Source organism: Phlebotomus papatasi, chromosome 2, assembly GCF_024763615.1.
Source record: "Phlebotomus papatasi isolate M1 chromosome 2, Ppap_2.1, whole genome shotgun sequence".
In the NCBI taxonomy this organism is placed as follows: domain Eukaryota; kingdom Metazoa; phylum Arthropoda; class Insecta; order Diptera; family Psychodidae; genus Phlebotomus; species Phlebotomus papatasi.
In genome coordinates, this window is record NC_077223.1 from 76,846,501 (window position 1) to 76,865,605 (window position 19,105).

The 19,105-nt window shown below is 31.4% G+C and overlaps 1 protein-coding gene across 21 annotated transcripts in view; it reads right to left on the reverse strand.

Annotated features, from left to right (window-relative positions):
• Positions 1–19,105, reverse strand: part of LOC129804438 (protein grainyhead) — a 172,283-nt gene that overhangs the window by 45,915 nt on the left and 107,263 nt on the right. For 13 of the 21 annotated variants that reach the window (XM_055851735.1, XM_055851742.1, XM_055851738.1 and 10 more), the window contains 4 exons: positions 10,768–10,942; positions 9,029–9,148; positions 8,323–8,438; positions 3,076–3,412 (listed from right to left, as the gene is read on the reverse strand). In XM_055851735.1, the coding sequence (XP_055707710.1) occupies positions 3,076–3,412; positions 8,323–8,438; positions 9,029–9,148; positions 10,768–10,942 (748 nt within the window). Of the gene's footprint in view, positions 1–3,075; positions 3,413–8,322; positions 8,439–9,028; positions 9,149–10,767; positions 10,943–15,880; positions 16,130–18,998; positions 19,101–19,105 lie in introns of all 21 variants that reach the window. The other 8 variants (XM_055851729.1, XM_055851727.1, XM_055851728.1 and 5 more) reach the window with 1 other exon arrangement.

Here is a 19,105-nt window from a genome sequence, read left to right on the forward strand (position 1 = left end):
AAAAAACTGCATACGCTTTATTGTCTTTTTGAAATTCTTATAAATTTAGTTTTTGATATTTCAATTTCTTTAGCATTGATTGGATTATAATTTTATATAAAAAAAAGAAAAAAAATGTTTTAGGATTGGATATTGAGGACAAATTATTATCCATTAAATTTGAAATTTAAAATTTTTCATAATTGTATGTTATTTAAAAATTTGAGTCCTTCGGAAACTGAGCTAAACCTTCAGTCTGAACCTTTTTTTATATAGGTTTTAGATCTAACATAAGCCATATAGCTTAATACATTCTTCACACCTAAGGCCTACCTTATTTAATTTCTTTTCAGGCAATTTTAAGGAAATTGTAATTTAGGATTGGATATGAAAGGCAAATAATTCATTAGATTTCGAAAAATCACAAAAATTACTTGTTATTTAGATTTTTAAATTTTCTGGGAACTGAGCTACAGCTTTAGTTTGAAGCCTTGTATAACTCGCGCGATATAAAGAACAAATAATTCATTAGATTTTGAAAAATCTGTGAAATTTCCTTTTATTTACAATTTCGAAACATTCGGATACTAGGTTAAACCTTTAGTCTGAAAATCGTTACGAATCATTCGAAAGATTCCCCTTAAGGAGGAAGCCTAAATTACCTGGGCAAAAGTGCCATATATTTCTTTTATTACTTAAATCGCTAGATAAACTATCTAAAAATATACCATAAAAATTTCAAAAGCCAATTCGAAATATTAATAAAGAGACAGGAACTATAGCAAAGAGCGCCGAGCAGATTTGCAAGCGTTTGGACCTTCAAACGTACATCCAAAACTTTGAAGTGCGTTTTCTCCTTTTCTATCCACACTTCTTTTCCACCAAAAACATTAATTTTTTGATATATTTCTATATTTATTTAGAATATGTCTAAAAGGTTGCATATATTGTGCATATTTCGTCTGAAGAGGCAAATGACTTTAAATTACTCCTAATACCGTATTTTCAAGGTCGAATTGAGGCAATTTTGGGTTCATTAGAAAGGTCTTGGACATCCTGACAAATCTGAACCGGTTCCACCCGATTATAAAACAATATTTAATTCTAATGCATTTGTATTACTTCTATTAATTTTATTTAAATTTTGAGACAATTTTATAAATCAGTTTACACGGTAAAAACTTTTGGACATTGACCAAAATATTGGAAAAAGTTTTCCTTGGAACAATTTTTTTTTGGAATCAATTTGTACATAGAGAAGATATTTGTTTGTTCCAAAGAGTTTTCTTTACAGTTTTGTTACGAAATAAAGTTACAATTTTGTTAGAGTTTTCTTTTGGAACCGTTTTAACACGGTGGAATGTCTACAAATTTTAGTTGATTTCGTTTTATACAAATTTGTTCCTGAAAGTTGGAATAGAATTTGTTGCACTCGGCTGTTTTGTTCCCACTGTCAGGAACAAATTGGTACATTCTTTTTATAACAATATTATTTCTACATCTGTTACATATTTGTTCCAAAAATTTTCGTTGTCCGTGGACGAGGTAATTTTTGGAACGAAATTGTTACTCATATGGGGAATCTTTTTGTTCCCATTGTCGGGAACAAATTCGTGTAAAAGATATCGTCTTGCAGTTAAGGCCTATACTTCAGTCGAGATGGATTTCGGTGACGAAAGTTCATAAGAAATATCAAATAAGAATCAACTTAAGAGTGTTTTATACGGACGCGTGCATGACGAAATCATATGCGAGTGCTGCCAGCAGGAGGTATTTTTATTAATATTGGGATCTTTTTGTACTATTTTGTACTATTAATATTGGGTATCTTTTTGTTTCTCCTAGAAGGTACAAATTTATTCTAAAAACTTTCGTTGTCCGTGGACGAGCTACTTATTGGAACAAATTCGTTACTAATATTGATTATCTTTTTGAGTCTCACAAAATGAAAAAAATTGTGCCAAAAATTATGGTGTCCGTGGACAAGCTAATTTTTGGAACAAGTATGTGCCGAAATTTTTTACCATGTATTTGAATTGGGAAGTGGTAATACATTTAAAAGAAATAGTGGAAAAATTATGCGAAATGTTTGAAGTTTGAACTCGTGAGCAAGATTATCGACAGCTTTCGATATAACAACCTGATAACAACCTGATAGAACAATAGCCGTACTCACTATGGCGCTGTTATCTTGTAATATCGTTATCTCGTTATCTCGTTATGTTCTCGTAATGTATTTTATAAATGAAAAATTATAACAAGATAACAGATTACGGAGATTACGAGATAACAACGCCATAGTGAGTACGGCTACTGTTATATACAGGGGCATGACATTTCCTATGTTTCCCATATGTTTCTAGCGAGCTGAAAAAACTTTTGGGTTTATTATCTGTTTTCTGTCAGTGTAGAATGAATTAGCAAAAAATATAAATGCAAAATAAAAGCCAACTTAATGTTGAATAGGCAATCAAAAAGCCCAAATTAGCAACCTACGTAGTTTTGGAGATATCTCGTGAAATGTGTACGAAAACAGGGAAAAATTTACACTAAAGTCGGTCGCATTTTTCAGAGCTAATGTCACGCCCCTGGTTATATACGTGATTTTTAAAGATTTTTATTTATAAATTTACAAAATATTCTAACAGTAGAAATTTTCCCCCTTAAAAAATAACAAAAAATTACTTTAATTTGGCGAAACTTAACCATCATCGTTGCAAACTTTTCTTTTCAAGGTAGACAAAAGGAAGAAAAAAACCGTCTGAGACAGCTTTCAGAACAAGTTAGGGGACTATAAAAATGACGAATCTCCCATCGTATATCCCATTCAAAACTATCGCAAGTTAGAGGTTGTCTTTCCCTTCAATTGTGAGCTCGATGATGAGGAAAGAAATGATATGAGTGTGTGAACCCAAAATTTCATTATGTTGCAATAAAAACCATTTCAACATGGTCAAACAAAACAGGGCACAATAATTTCTAAGAAATCCACTGACCACCAACGAGTCAACCGTATGATGATGGAGAGGGTACAATATTCTAAATAAAAAACCCAGAAAAAAAAAGAAATAAAAAAAAATGTCAAAGAGAGGTCACCTGTTGGATATTGTTTTGATCCCGCGGTGTTATTGCGTCTGCCCCAATTCCTGAATCGGGACTCGGCAGATCCACCGTGAGTCCAGCCGCCGTAACAGCCTTAGCGTAGATGGGAGTGCTCGTCTTGGTATGAGCTGACGTCGCAAAACGTCCTTCATAGGTTGTGCCCCCTCCGGGCGCCGCCACTGTCACCGACACCGACGAGGGCACCTGAGATGGTGGCGGTGGTGGTGGCCCGTCAGAATCATAAATGGCACGAGTTGCCACATAACTCTGTCCATCTCCGGCAAAATATTCGCGATAGTATGGCTCAGCTATAAATGTGGACCCTCCAGCACTGCAAAGACAATTTCTACTTTATTGCCAACTCCAGCTATTTTGTCACCTAATGCAATTATATGACTATAGAGAATACAGTGGGAATCACAAAAACTTCACCTACGTATACTTAAAGGAATTATAGTGGAAAATATATTACCACTACAGTATGTTGCAATAGTTCAATGAATACATTTTATATCATTGTATTCTATTCCACTTCCATACTACTCATTATCGAACTTTACGGATAATTCAATGGCTTGAGTTAATAAATTCTATAATTATTTTTTATGACTTTTTAATTACTACATAAATTTTATATGTATATCTACTTAAGAAAATAATAATTTACAGTAAAAAATTATTAACTTAAGACCAAACTGTTAATAAGTTTCCTCATTAATTAAAAACAATGGATCAATGATCTTAAGATAATAAATTTTTGCATATTTTATTATTTATTACAACAGTTTTAATAAAAACCGTAACATATAAAATTTGCCTGAGAGATAGGAATATGAAATTTTAAAGATTCCAGATACACGTCTAAGTATAATACATAGTGGTGGTTGGGGCAATTTAAAGTTTGCATCATTTTCGAAAAAAACAAAATTTTGGGATAATATTATATATTATTATTTTAGAAATAAGTTCTATATAGTCAAATAGCTAATATCACAGGAGAAACCAGCTGGACCTGACTCTACATACTAGAGAAATATATCTCTATATTTTGCATTATTGAAGAAATTTCAACAGGTTTTTGTAAACGTAAGCAACATGCTTCAATATTCTTAGTATTCATGAGATTCAGGAAAACTTGTGATAAAGGTAATTTGCTCGCTTAGATATAGTTCATAAAGGTTTGACGAATGAGTTTAAAAAAAAACTTCAATTTCTTAAACCTAAACTGTCCCACTTTCCCTCTTTCTATGAAATACTTTGAACAACACATTAAAAAAAGTATTAGTGTTATGAAATTCGAAAGAACTTTTTGATAAATTAAAAAATAAACTCGAATCCGACATTTTCCACAAAAACTTTCTGAGAAATGGAATAAAAAGCCCTAACAAGTGAAATTAAACACGAAGAACACGAATGTAGTGAGATAAGATTCCGTTTACGTTTGTCAAAAAAGATGACTTCCGCTTTCGCAGTGCATCAATCCCGATACGGATTCAGAATATTCGACTGGAATCAGAATGTTAAAAAGATTAAAGAAAGAAAAGAAAATCAAGTAAAATATCAAAAATATAAGCTTTAAAATGCAATCAGTATAAATCGAAAGATGTGTAGTAAGAAGTTTCTTTTTTTTCCATTCCAAAAATTTATCTCCTAAAAATTAAAAAAATAAATAAATAATAATATTGTATTAAATCAGCATTCTTGTAAATAAATTTAAAAGCCTTTTATTCGGGTTTGCCGACTTAAAAAAATGTTTTTTTTTATGGATAAAAACTGAGAAATGTTAATGTTGTTAACACTTTTTAAATAAATAGAAAAGAATTATATTGTTTTTTACTTAAGATTAATATATTATATTTAAATTATTTACAACAAATATTGTACTCTGTGGTGTTTAAAAAAATATTGTTCAAAATAAGTAATGCTTCTGTAAATTCAAAAGTCGAAGTTTATGTCATGAAACTTTATCATGTCAATAAACTTTATCAATAAAATAAGAAAAAAGTCAATTAGAATATTAAAGTATTTAATAAAAGAATGGTTTGTTAGTCTAACAGAATTAGAAGTTTAATTGTAAATGACCGATTAAGCATTTAATTAGTAAAATTTAGAATTAAGTACAAATTCTATTTTTGTATAAAAAGACTTCAGCTCATTGTGAAAAATTTTCATCATGAGCATTTTAAAGAAAATTTTTCATAAAGTGTAAGATCCTTAAAGTCCTCTATTTGTTAAGAAGTTCAGTTAAAAACTGCTTCCTTTTTAAATAAATTGCTTTTACTACTTCGCAGAGAGAAATATTTAAATTCCGTTAATAAAACAATAGAGGGAAATACTCTCCCTTCGAACGTTCATGTCTTCGAATAATGTGAATTTTCTTTTACTTTACCTAGCAGACTTACAAATTTCTATTACATATTAGTACGCTTATTATCAGTTATTGATAAATATATGATAATTAAGTAAAATCTCCTAGGAAAAATAAAAGAAAATTCACATTATTTGAAGGCATGAACGTTCGAAGGGAGAGTACTTTCCCCTATTTGACGAAAATTTCTTCTAAGGTGTAGTAGCCTTAAATAAACAAAATCTAATTAGCCCGAAAGTTAGGTAATAGATTTAGAAGATTTTCGTCTGAAAATTTGTGTTTAAAGTAATTCAGTGATTCTAGCGCGTTAAGTTTTTTTTGTTTAGAAAAATATAAATTTTCATAAATAAAATAAATCAAAATCTAGGGGAAATGTTTTAAGGAGTTACGTGGATCACACAGACTAAAAAAAAACTGCATATTTTCTTTATCTTTTTTAAAGCATAATAAAAAAATAATTAGAGCTCTTAAGCATAAAGGTACAATATTTTAACGATATTTTCCGAAATTATCAATTAAAAATCTTAATCTTCATCCTTCCGAACCTGATTTTCGTAAACCTTTTTGAAAAAAAAAACATACTTTTCGGTGGATAAGATTTCTCAGAGTATATTCGTCTAATGTCAAAAAACTAAATATTTCTTATTAGCTGATGAGTTAAATTCATACTTGAAAAATAGATTTTTTTGTTGTAATAAAAAAATCACTTGATGAAATGTGGTGTAAAATACGAAGAATGCGGTAAATTTTCGTATAAAAAAAATCCCAAAAATGCAAATTTAATTTTAAAAAAAATGTATCGTTAAAGTACACTACTCAGTTCCGGCATTATGCACTTTGGGATTATACACCTGTCAGGATTATGCACATACAATTAAGCGTATTTGCCTACTATTAGGAGTCAACTTATGAAATCATATTCTTGAAACACGCCTAAATCTATACTATTTTGTGATGCAGTAAATTTGAAGACACTAAACTTATTTTTCAGAATATAAATTTAATTTAAGGTTAATAATTTTTGGTAAAATTATTAAATATTTTAATAAATTATTTTGATTTTCATTTATTTATAGTCATCTCTGTTTTTTGTCCCACCCTCCATGTGGCCATCGCCGTCTTAGCGCCGATTGCAACCTTCAGAATGGAAACGATGGAAAGTCGCTCTACTGGTTGTATATTTTGCGACCATACATAAGCACGTTATTGAAGAACTCTGGCTAAAAAGTATTGTTTGTAAGTGCATTACTTTTAAACAGTTTAATCCTTTTGTTCTGACTACTTTTACTCCACGCGAAAATCGTTCTACGGCGATTTATTCAAGAAAAATCTCCTACGGGTATGCAAATTTTCTCGCTTTTCTTTTTTTTAAAGGCCTTTAAGGCCTCAACACACTAGGAGCAATTTCTTTAAAAAATATCTTTTTAAAGAAAATTTCCCCTATTCTTGTAGGCAGAAACGCTAGAATTTTTTTTAAAAAGGCAATTTTTGACGAAAATTGCTTGTAGTGTGTGGACACCATAATCTTATTTCTCGCGTTTTTTGGTTCCCGAAAATGTGTATAATCCCGGGATTGAATGTACAAGTTAAATTCACCTGGCCTACAGGATATATTTAGTTTCTAGTTTAATATAGTCTGAGAAATTTGGTCCACCGAAAAGTTAGTTTTTGCAAAAAAAAAAAGTTTCCGAAAACCAGGTCCCAATGGGTGAATTTTTAAGACTTTTAAATTAAATTTTCAGAAACTAAAATTCAAATGTTGTGCTTTTATATGCTTAGGAACATCATTTACAATAAATTTTTTTTTATGTTGGAAAAAAAAAACTTAGAGAAAATATGCTGTTTTCCAGTATTTTTGACCCACGTAACCCTTATGAACTAAATATGTATACCGCTATCTTAAATGTCTGTATACATTACGTCCAACCTTTGACCAAAATATTGGAAAAGAAACTCACGAAAGCTTGGTTGAATTCCTAATTAACGGCTGCAGAGTCAATTAGAGATAATAATACAAAGTTCGAATATAATACTCTTGATAGAAAATATAAAGTCTCATTTGACGGTAAAGGCACTCAGGTGCTCTTTGATTTGAGAATCTTTTCACATAGAGAAATTGCGTGTATATATTCGCAGAGCATCAATTACTTAAAAGTGAATGCGACAACTCTCATGAATAGTTGTTTTTATAATATTAACAAAAAGAAAATAGGGTTGTAAAATGACTCAATCATTGTGCTTCTGTTATTCCTTTTCAAAATTATTTTACTTTACCTAAAATTCTCATTTAGGATTGATGATTACACTGAAATTCGCAAAAGTCAAAATAACAATCCGGAAATGTTATTTTTACCCTGCAGTATTGATCCAAAATCAGTGTAAATATTACCCTTTTTAGGTGTATTAGGTGTTAAAGGTATCCTTTTTCATGTTAATTTAACTCTAAATAAGGTGTAAAATTAACATTAAAAAATGTTGATATATTTTTACACCTAAAAAGTGTTTAAGTTATCAGGAAAAAATGTTAATCGCACCCTCTTTTTTTTCTCAGTGTATAAATTTGACTATTTTGTTAGGGTATCAGATTTCGATTCTCAAATTTATGTTATCAAAGAGAAATCTTTCGAAAATTTCCTTATTTTTAGACCTGGTATAAATATTTTGGTGTTAATATATGTGTAGAATAGCATATGTCCAATTTAGAGGCTAATGAATTTCAAACTGAGCTTCTTCTTACGCAATCGATAGTCATTCACTGAATTCAAATCACCAAATCAATTAATTTAATAAATTGAATTTATCTTGAATTCTAGGACGAACTTTTATGATCACCACTGTATTCATATAATAGATGTAAAGCCATTAATACTCACGCTAATCTCGTCGTGTACATTCCATACTGATCAGAGACGTATGGACCAGGACTTGGAGTATTTGTGTTCACCGTTGGTCCCGATGTCGCTGAATTGCCTTGATGTGACGACGGTCCCTGAGGGCATTCGGGAATTTATCATCAATTAAATGGGGATAACAGACGAAGAAATATTCCCAATTATACTACTCATTCATTAGTTCATGCACTTTTTTTTTGCTCATTTCTTTTTCAAACGCAAGCACTTTTTTGTGATTTGATTCATCTTTGCACGGTGTTCTTTTATTGTATGGCAATATAACCCATTGAGAGCCAGGTGCTAATTATTATTAGTAATGATTTTGAAGAGTATAAAGGTGCAAAAAATGACTTTTAACTAATTTAACACACGGTTGACTTGTTTTGCTTCTTATTTTTGGCAAAGAATATTCTTTTGGGTGGGGTTTTGTAAGCGTGAGAGGAGGATTTTGCCTTCTCCCTTATTTCAATATTGAACATTTTGAAATTAGGGTTCAATAGAGATGTTTTTTTTTGGTGAATTCAATCTATTGTGTGAGCCCTGACTTTTGCACATATTTATTCTTATTCACACTGATTAGACATTATTAATGTCTCTCACATGAATGATTCACAGTTGGGACTTTTTTGTTGTTTTTTTTTTTTGTTTTTAGCACAAAAGGTGTGAAGATGATGTTAAAAAAACATACCTGCAGGTAAATCTGCGTGCCGCCAGCGGCCGCATACATATTTTCCGCAGAGGGACTTCCAGGACTGGGAGGTTGTTCTTTGATTTGGATCGATGGAGATGGTGATTGCACTACAAGAACCTGCCAATCAAATCACAAAAATTCACAGCTACAGATACTCCTTTTCTACGTCTTTTTTCTAAGCACATAAATTCTCTTGATAGGATTTACGCACAAATCACCACAATTTTCTTCCCATCATCCAGTTACAACACACTACCAACAAATTTTTCTGTCTGCCGCAACACCTTGTTAACTTTTCTTATGCGACATGAGAACCACAAAATACCATCCTACATGGTCTTTCATAAGTACATTGTAATTAATTCTGATTATTTATAGCACGGCCTTGAAACTCTCAAGAATTTGCCTTCTCATTTTCTTCAAAACTTCTCTCTGCCATTCATTTTATGTTAAAATTAATTTTCATATATTTTAAATTCTGTCTTTCATCGCACAACACAGAATTTTATTTTGTGATCTTCAACTGTCTGAATATTGATTTTCTTATATGCGTGTTTCGTGTAGAAAAAAAACATACAAAACTTTACCCCGACTGTGAAGATCACGCCAAAAAAAAAAATAAATGATCACGAAAAAACTTTGATCCAATGGAAAATCATCCACGTAAATATAATTTTTTTTGTTCTATCTCTCAAGTTTATGAAACTTTTCACAAAAAACAATCTTTTTATCACTACGCAGAAAAAACTTTATACTTTTACACACCACAATTCACAGTCACGTAATACCGCAACAAAACTTTGATGTTATATGAGCTTAAATAAAAACTAAGCTTCAAACTGCGATAATCCTGAGGATTTCTGCGTTGATCCAATATTTATATGTCTCAAGGAAATTCCCCAAAAAGAATAACAAGAACTACACAGTACAGTCTCCCGGATAGAGATATTTCCAGTCCAATATTGAAACTGATATCCCAAATAAATTATTCACACGAAATTCAATCACTAAGAATCATTCTCAAATTCCATCGCGTTCACTTTCTTTCCTTTATATATATCCACTCTCCCTCTCACATCTTTTCCCATTCAACATTATTTCTCGATGTCGTTTGATCGGCGTCCGGCGACAAACTAAATCAAAGTGTCGTGCCACAACTTGTAACTTGATGGCTTCTCAAATGCTCAACCAGCACACAATTATTATTATACTTTTATATGTCGTTCCCTTTTTTCGACCGTGTTTATTGTACATCATCACAAGCCAAGGGGGAATTCTTTGGCTACCAGTATTGAAGGTAGCACCAACTTGAAAAAAAATTACACACTAACCACTCTTCACTCCATCAACAATTGTTGCTACCGGAGATTGACGATCACTCCCCGATATATCCTCAATACCCAAGAGTACTTGTGTGTGTGGTGATTTGTCCTAAAGAAAATTGTGCGCAAGATCCAATTGCTAAATTGTCTAATTAACTCACTGTGGGGGATACCAAAAGATCAAACTACCCAATATAATGCAAAAGATTAACTAAGAACACGTGAAGGTAATTTACTTAAGCATCACATACTACTGAGTCAAATCTTCACATCATGCTGAAGATCCAATCGCAACATTTACTGGATAGATTGGTTGGTTACGGAAAATTTTCGGCATTAGGCCCACCGAAATAAAAACGGAAGAGCGAAAGATGGTTATACGCAAAGTGTAGAGAGATAAAAAAGATAAATTACCTTTTGACTACTGCGTGAGCACTTGGGATCTTTTCGCAAGTCTTCGGGTTCCCTCTTGACGGTTATGTTCTGTGATGATGGGTGTGAACCGAGCAACAAGCCTTGTATTTCATTTTGTGATAGGCCAGACACATCCAGAGGCGTGGTTTGACCGTTAATTTTAGTAGTGGGGTTACTGAAATGACAAAAGATACCACAACATTAAAGACAATCACACTGCAATCCAGCAATCAATCATCATTTTATTGATAGTGCGCGCGGCATAACACTTCCAAATCAACATTTTCCCTCGCAATTTGTTCCAATATATAATACTTTGACTCTTTTTTTTTCCATTGCCTGATGCCCACACTCATTCTTCGCACACATTATGATATGGTGAATTAATGTTGGCACTTGAAAGGTAAAAATTTGTTAATTTATGGGGATATATTGTATGATATAGGATCAATAAAATTTATTTCACGCAGCCTCTCCCTCTCTCTCTTTCTTTCACACGGGAGACTCAAGATTGTGTGAGAAATCGGGTTCGTCGTCTAACTTCCAGCGCAAGTCTTTCGTTTTTCCTTTGCGTATTTCCTTTCTCCTGGGCTTTTAAACTGTGCCGCTATCACTGACAATGATATTTAATTACGCGAATTTAAAGTTTGTGTATTTACACGAAGAAAATAATATTCTATGTAAAATACATTAACAATTTTTCTAATAAGAGTATTTTTAATAATTTCTGAATTTAAAGTATTCTTGCAATTAAGAATGAAAACAATGAGGAAGTCTTATCATTTTATAACCGACAAATAATTTTTCTGAGGGTTCTTTTAACTGCAGCTAGAATACCTAATTTTTTCTCATAAAGAAGGCAGAATAACATATTATACTATATGAAGCGCGTGAAGCCAGAGTGTAACGAAGCCTGAAAGCATTTCCTTATATGATTTTTTGCTTCAAAGATAAATCGATATTCTATTCATATTGAAAAGTTCCTTCTTAAAAGTTTTACCATTTGGATTAGGGTGTAAATTAGGTTATCCTACCCTAGTTTAATCTTAGTAGAAATTTATTGAATTTGAAAGTTTGTAACTTTTAAAACAGCAAAAATTAGGATTAGAATTAAGTGGTTATCAATTATAACTTATTTTGTTTACAGATTTATCGCTGATATGAACTTTTCAATAAACTAGGAGATTTTAAAAAGCATATAGCAATAACCGCTATCCACCCATTGATGACAAATCAATATAAACGATCTTTTAGTATCTCTGTTATTTCTACAAACTATTAGGGGAGACTGGGGCAAAATTTTTCAAAACGAAAATTTCAATATTCACTATTTTCTATAATAAAAGAGACTGAGGCTTGAAATTTTTATTATAGATAGCCTTCATGAACCTTCTTAAACTTACAAAGGTTCAAGGAATTCCTGGAAGAATTATGTAAAAAAAAATTATGAAATTTTGAGCCCTATTTTTGGAATATTTGGCTTACAGAAAATATCAATACTGATTAGCTCAATTTAAGCACATTTCTCTTTAAGATAGAGAAAAATTATCTTCGACAAAGTTGTAGAGGAATAAATTTCCTATAAAAATAAGTCTATTTGATATTTTTAACGTTTGCGAGAGTAAAACGTCACAAATTATCCGAAGACTGACAAAATTTGCCCCAACAATTTTGAGAATCTCCACAAAATCGACTTTTAGAAAATGATTCGAAAATCACATTTCTTTCGAGATATAGGAAAATAGTCTTCTGCAATGTTGTAGAGCAGCAAATTTCTTATAAGAATATGCTCATTATAAAACGTTTAAGTTTTCTCAGAGTTCGTGAAAGAATTAAATATGCGTTTTGACAAGTTTTGCCCCAGTCTCCCCTATTCCATTTTTTTTTTAATTATATGTTTGTAATTAATTAAATTAAATTTTAGTTTGTATCGACTAGTGTCCTATGTGTATTTTTGATTTTTTCGATTTGTCTTTGAATTTATTTAAATTAATGAATATTTAATAACAAAATATTAATGTATTCTAATATTCGATCTTTGAATATCTAGCGGTAATAGGCACAAAATTCGTTAAATTTAAACACAACTAAAAAATAGAAGTATTTAATTATCTTGTGCTTTAGCATCATGCTATCAAGCCTAATTAATCTTTCGGTCGCATAAATATCTTTCAATGCTACTTCAATAGATATTTTCGATTCTAAAATAGTTTGATCATAATCTCACAAAAGATCTAAATTTAAATAAATTTCTGTTTATTACTTTGATTTTTATAACTCTGGCACACCTTTCAGATCAGAAAATTTTCATGAAATCAAAATTCACATCTCTTTTTTTCTCAAGGGTCTTCAATATGACTACTTCACTCTTTCGTACTCTTCTTCTTCTTTTAAACGTCACAGCAAACTAAATTTAGTCCAATCGGTCTAATCTAATTTTAAGTACAAAAAATGAAATAGACCGGATAGACAATGAAAATTGAAGAAAGAGATGTGAATTTTGATTTTGTGAAATTTTCCTGATCTAAAAGTTGTGACAGAGACATAATGCCTCTAGCACACCTTTTAGACCGGTAAAATTTCATGAAACCAAAATCCGCATCCCAGTCTTTCTCAATGGATTGGCATAAGTCTCTCCCACTCTTTCGGTCTAAAATTTGGACAGAACTAAATTGAATTTTATATGACGTTCAAAAGAAGAAGATGAGTCCGAAAGAATAGGATAGACATATGCAAAACTCTTGAGAAAGAAAGGGATGTGAATTTTGATTTTATGAAATTTTCCTGATCTAAAAATTGTGCTAGAGACATAAATATTAATTTACTCAATATAAATGTAATGTAAAAAAATATCTGTATAAAATCAGGTGCAATGTATTTTAATACTGTGATCTGTGATCCACAGCAGTCGCATCGAAATCTTTTGATCTCAATTCTAAAGGCTCAACTAATTTCTCCACTCTCATTTCTTTTCCTACTTCGCCCTTCTTCCCGCCAAATCTAACCACGCTTTTTCTCGTCACAGCCTTTTAATGATATGAAAATGGATTCTTTCTCCCTTCTGTATTCAACGCTTTGGAGATATGCAAGAGACATAAATTAGAATAAATTTTCTAAGTGTAGAAAAATATTTTCTTCTTTCATCCCATGTACCATCTTTCACTTCTCAGTCATACATACAATAAAAACCTTAGAAAATTTCAAAGAATGCTTGAGTGTGTCTCACTTTAATTTATATTTTTACTAATAGCGACAACACTTTTGAAAATATAAAAAAAATCTATCGCGCTAAGGAGAGAATATGTAGTGGAATTTATATACCATTCCAGAAAGAGGAGAGATTGGTGCAGGCAACAATAAAAGATTCTTCGCATTACAACCGTTAAGTTTATAACATTTTCATAATACAAATGCCATCCACTAACAGTTCATAATTCAAAGCCACAGACTTACCACCATTCGGCCTCCTGCAATAAATTCTCAAATTATGACAATCGTTTCGAATTGAAATTAAATTTTCTCAGTGATTTCTGACTTTGGGATTCAATGCTGGGATGAAGATTGTGTGGCTTGAATAGCTATGAGCAACTCAAGGAATTTCAAGTGAGAAGTTGATAATCCTGAGATGCTGAACACCATAGAAAATACAATAAACAACACTGAAGAATTCCTCTTGGACAAATTTTCCATCGATCGTGGTGGCAATCATTGGATTCAAGAGATGTTATCACTCCTTTGGCTCAAGAGACATTTTCATAGATCACCCAAGCACTTGCCATATTGTCCCCCCAAGAAAACTCATCCTATGCAAAAACCTATCAAATATTTCAGTAAGAAAATTATCTCTCACCAGGATATTACAATAATTCTTCAACTATGCATCAAGATGGGAATAAAAAGTCTATTCTTTTCAGACACTTTCAATCGTCCCCAGCATAACAGCATTGAAATTACATCGAACGGAAAACACTCCAGAGAGAGAGAAAAAGATCATATTGAGATAAGAAATCACCCGGAGTCCATGGTTTTTAGGTTTAGAGTTTAGACTTAAAGAAATTGTATAATGAGATTTCTTTTCGGGGGGGGGGGGGGGAATATTTGTCATGAGTGAATGAGTTTAAAAAAAAAATATCTAGCAGTTAATAATGCTGGAGGTGAAATAAAAGACTTTGACTAATAAAAAATAACAAATCTTAAATTAAATCTCCACTGACATTAAAATTTAATTTATTTATCTTTTCACCCCAGACATTACCCCTTTCCTTCTCCAACAAATAACTTTTCTTCCCAAGAATACTCATTTAATTTTATCTCAAAAACCCAGGAGGAAAGGGAAGACTTTTTCACAAAGATTTATGTTGATTTTTTTTCACCTTCACAATCAACATATACCTCTCTTCTCAATTTCAGACACTGCGAGATCATTTCAAATCAGAGGATTAAGTTTTTCTAATGCCATTTCATATTCATTTGACTGCACAGAAGATTAAATGAATTTCTTGGGAAATTTTTCATCTTTCCAATGTCATTGACATCGTTTTGGTTGTAAAAATAACATGCAGTAGCATTGGTATAGGATCAAAAGGAGTACTCCTTTTGTCAGCAAAATAAAAGGAAGTCAGGAGTTGCAGCTATTGTGTGCTACAAGGGGGTGATAAATTCACACAAGAGGGGAGAATTTTTGTTGCAAAATGCAGGTATTTTTCATTCATCCAAAAATAAAAAAAAAATAATAAAAAGAAATGCATTGTTCCCCCTATTCTCCCTCCCTGCAACACTAATCCCAATAACATAATATCAGATACAAGGCAAAAGTACAATTAATCTCTCAATGGAGACTCATTTTTCTTTCACCTTCTTTGCTATGTTATTTTGACACTATCTTTCATTCCTCTCAATTGAGCGACACACACACCAAGTCCCATATAATTAAAATATTGTATCGATTTTGACAGCACAATAGCACCCTAATCTATTGCAAAACATGTTCTTTTACGAGTGAAATCATTGCCAAATTGGCCAAAGGTAGGAGAAGTTGAAATATAAACAAGGATAATGAATAAATCATATCCGATATTGCATTTTAGATTTGTTTTTTTTTTGTGTCTCTTACCTCCACTGTAAGCCATCCTTGTCCAATGACATTTTATAATATTCATAAACGAAGGAGGTGCTACCGTTGGAATTGTGCACTTGATGCACCTGATGTGGTGTTCCCAGTGCATTGAGATTGACTGTTGTTGCAATGGCATTGCCACTGCCAGCGCCACCTGTAGCGCCATCATCATCTGGCGCACTATTTCCATTTCCCGATATATTGAGCATGGCAGATGTGGCGGCAGTTAGAGGGTGTTCGAAGTATCTACACGGAATTGATTTTGAAAAACACCCATCCCAAGCCAACTACCATTAGATTCGTTTTTTTTTTCACAAAAGACTCATACAGAAGAGGTAAAATTTCAGAAGGAACATTTTTAAACTTTGAACACTAGTGCCAACTGGTGGTAAAGCCTAACATCTGATTGACAAGGACAATACTATAAAGTTATCTTTAAATTATTTAAAGGGGACGATCTACCTTGACTATGAAAAATTTAGATTTCTTTTCCAATATTAATTTGTTTGCAATCTTCAAGAACATTCCGAAAAGATTTAATGTGTAAGAATCTTCAAATGTGCACTTATATTGGTTACGCAAGGTGGAGGTTGTCTTTAATTGCTATAGGGCTTTTGTTAAGTCTTGTTTGTTCAAGTGAAACAAATAAGACATCGTTAAATACGGTTCATACTTATTGAGAAACAGCCGTAAAATTCGTAAGATACATGAAACTGTTCCACTATCACGTAATACTCATTCTTTCAAATTACTAAATATTCCTTTTTTTTCGAAAATGGTTTTCGAAATCATTTGATCGAGTAGAGTAAAATGGGGTAATTTGGAATCATGTCGAGTTAATCTGTGTTATCACACTTGCACATTAAAATTTTAATATGATTCAAAATTAATTGTCGCTGGTGAGAGTCCAAATGTGTAATTTGTATGTTTGAATCATTTTATATTCAAAATTTGGTCTATTTGTTAATAAAAAGGTAGACTTGACCCGCAAAATTTGATATAAATTGATTTATAGCCTTAATGCGAAAAATTAATGCGATTTTCTCTTTAATTTTTTAATGTGAAAAATATTTATGCTTTAGGTAAATTTGAACTTATTTTTGCAGGCCAAGTCCACTTCTTTATCAATAAATAGAAAAACCCCAAATATTCAGTGACTCAAAGACACATATAACATATTTGGACGCTCACAAGCGACAATTAATGTAAATCACATTAAAATTTTAATGTGCAAGTGTGATAACGCCGTAAAACTTACTTTTAGATTTCATAACAATTTTAGATGGCAAAAGGAAAAAAAGACTACGTAGAAGTACTCTCGAATGTAAATCCTTGTACTTCTTCGTGGTTTTCTTTTCCTTTTTGAAAAACCATCTGAAACCTCTGAAACTGTGAGAAAAACTCAAAATCCCAAAATATACATGATTCCGAATTGCCCTATCTTACCCTAAATGGCATTTCTTACGGAAAATAAATTAAGAAACTAACGACAGAAACATGGTGCTCTTCGACGTCTGATAACGTTGTGAGCACTACAAAATTCAAGAATAAAAGAATTTTTCGTTAATTATATGAAAAAATACAATCTTCGTCTTCTATCCAGAAAAAAAATAATAAAAAAACAATGATGCAGTATCTATTTAGATGAAATTTAGCATATCACAATCGGGGAGAATTTTTCCGATTTTTAAATTAAATGAAATTAAATTTTTAAATCAGTAAAAACTTATCGATTGCATACCATAAGAACTAAGAAGAAAATTAATGTAGTTTTTACTGCTCGAACTCCACGGAGAGAGCAGTATATTTATATAAAAGTTTATGTTAACAGGTGAAAAACTTTCTATGGAAGAAATAAAAAATATATATATGTATAAATAATTATGTTCTCGATGAATGAATTTCTTGGAGTACTTATGTTAATTAATTTTAAATAATTGTATTTAGTGTAACGTTAAAGTAGGCATAAGGTAATATTTACGTTATTTATGTTAAAAAATATTCCGTAAAATTATTCGTAAATTTTGTGAATTCTTACTGAGGACTTACGAAATGTTCGTAAAATGTATAACTCACTAAAAAGTTCGTAAAAGTTTGTACTTTTTCGCAAACTTTGTTCGCAACATTATCACCTGGCGAGTATTTTTTGTTGTTGTTTTACAAACACTTATTCATCCATTTTTTATCTGGCAAAATTCTACGAACAAATGACAAAATTTTGCAAACACTTTTGTGTATTTACCTACATTTACGAACAAATTTTTGTATAAGAACAAAAAAGGCTTGTCTCGTGATTATATTACCAACAAAGTTTGTGAAAAAAGTACACACTTTTACGAACTTTTTTGTGTGTGTTATACGATATACGAGTATTAAGTAAGTAAACATTTATGAACAATTTTTAGGAGTGTTACCGAGAGTGTCACCCAACAAATTCAATTGTTATAAAAACAACGTTTCCATTATATTTCTAATTTAATAAGAAAATGTCCATAAAATATTTTTGTATTTAAATTTTCTCCATCTGCACAAGTAGCAATTCTTTTTAAAGTAAGGCAACTGTAAATAACTGAAATAAGTAATTTAGAAAATCATCTAATTTATGCTTCCAAGGTAGATTGCCCCCTAAAGTTACTTTCCGAATCAGTTACAGCAAAATTTGATTAGAAATTTTTGAATACTTCTCAGTCAGATTAGTTGCTAATATAATCTTTGGTCCAAATATGCGGATATTTTTAGACACATCATAAATTTATATCTGTTTAAAATGTGTCCAATTTGAATATTAAGTGAAAAATTTTGAATAACAATCCACGGGAAAAAGGTTATGTATGGAAAAAAATCAGCATAATCAAACTCTTTTTTTTCTTTCATTATCTATAAATTTCCTAAAGAGATGATCTCAATTCTAAGTCGCACGTGTAATCTCAAAATGCTCCCCCATTTGAAATGCTTTAAACTCATGGACTACTCTGAAGAAAGATGTTTGTTAGGAAATTTTTGAAAAAAAAAGATTATGAAAATATGAACTCTTTTCTTTGTACAAATCTTTAGTGGATTTCTGTTATAAACATCTCTCTTCAGAGTATTACGATGGGGACGATCAAATCTCTACCTCGGCGGCAAAAATCCAGATTGTGTTGTGGCCACCTGATTAATAACTTCTGTGCTGTTTTGATCAGACATAGGCGATTGTGGATTGGAGGGTGCTCGTCGTCTGTA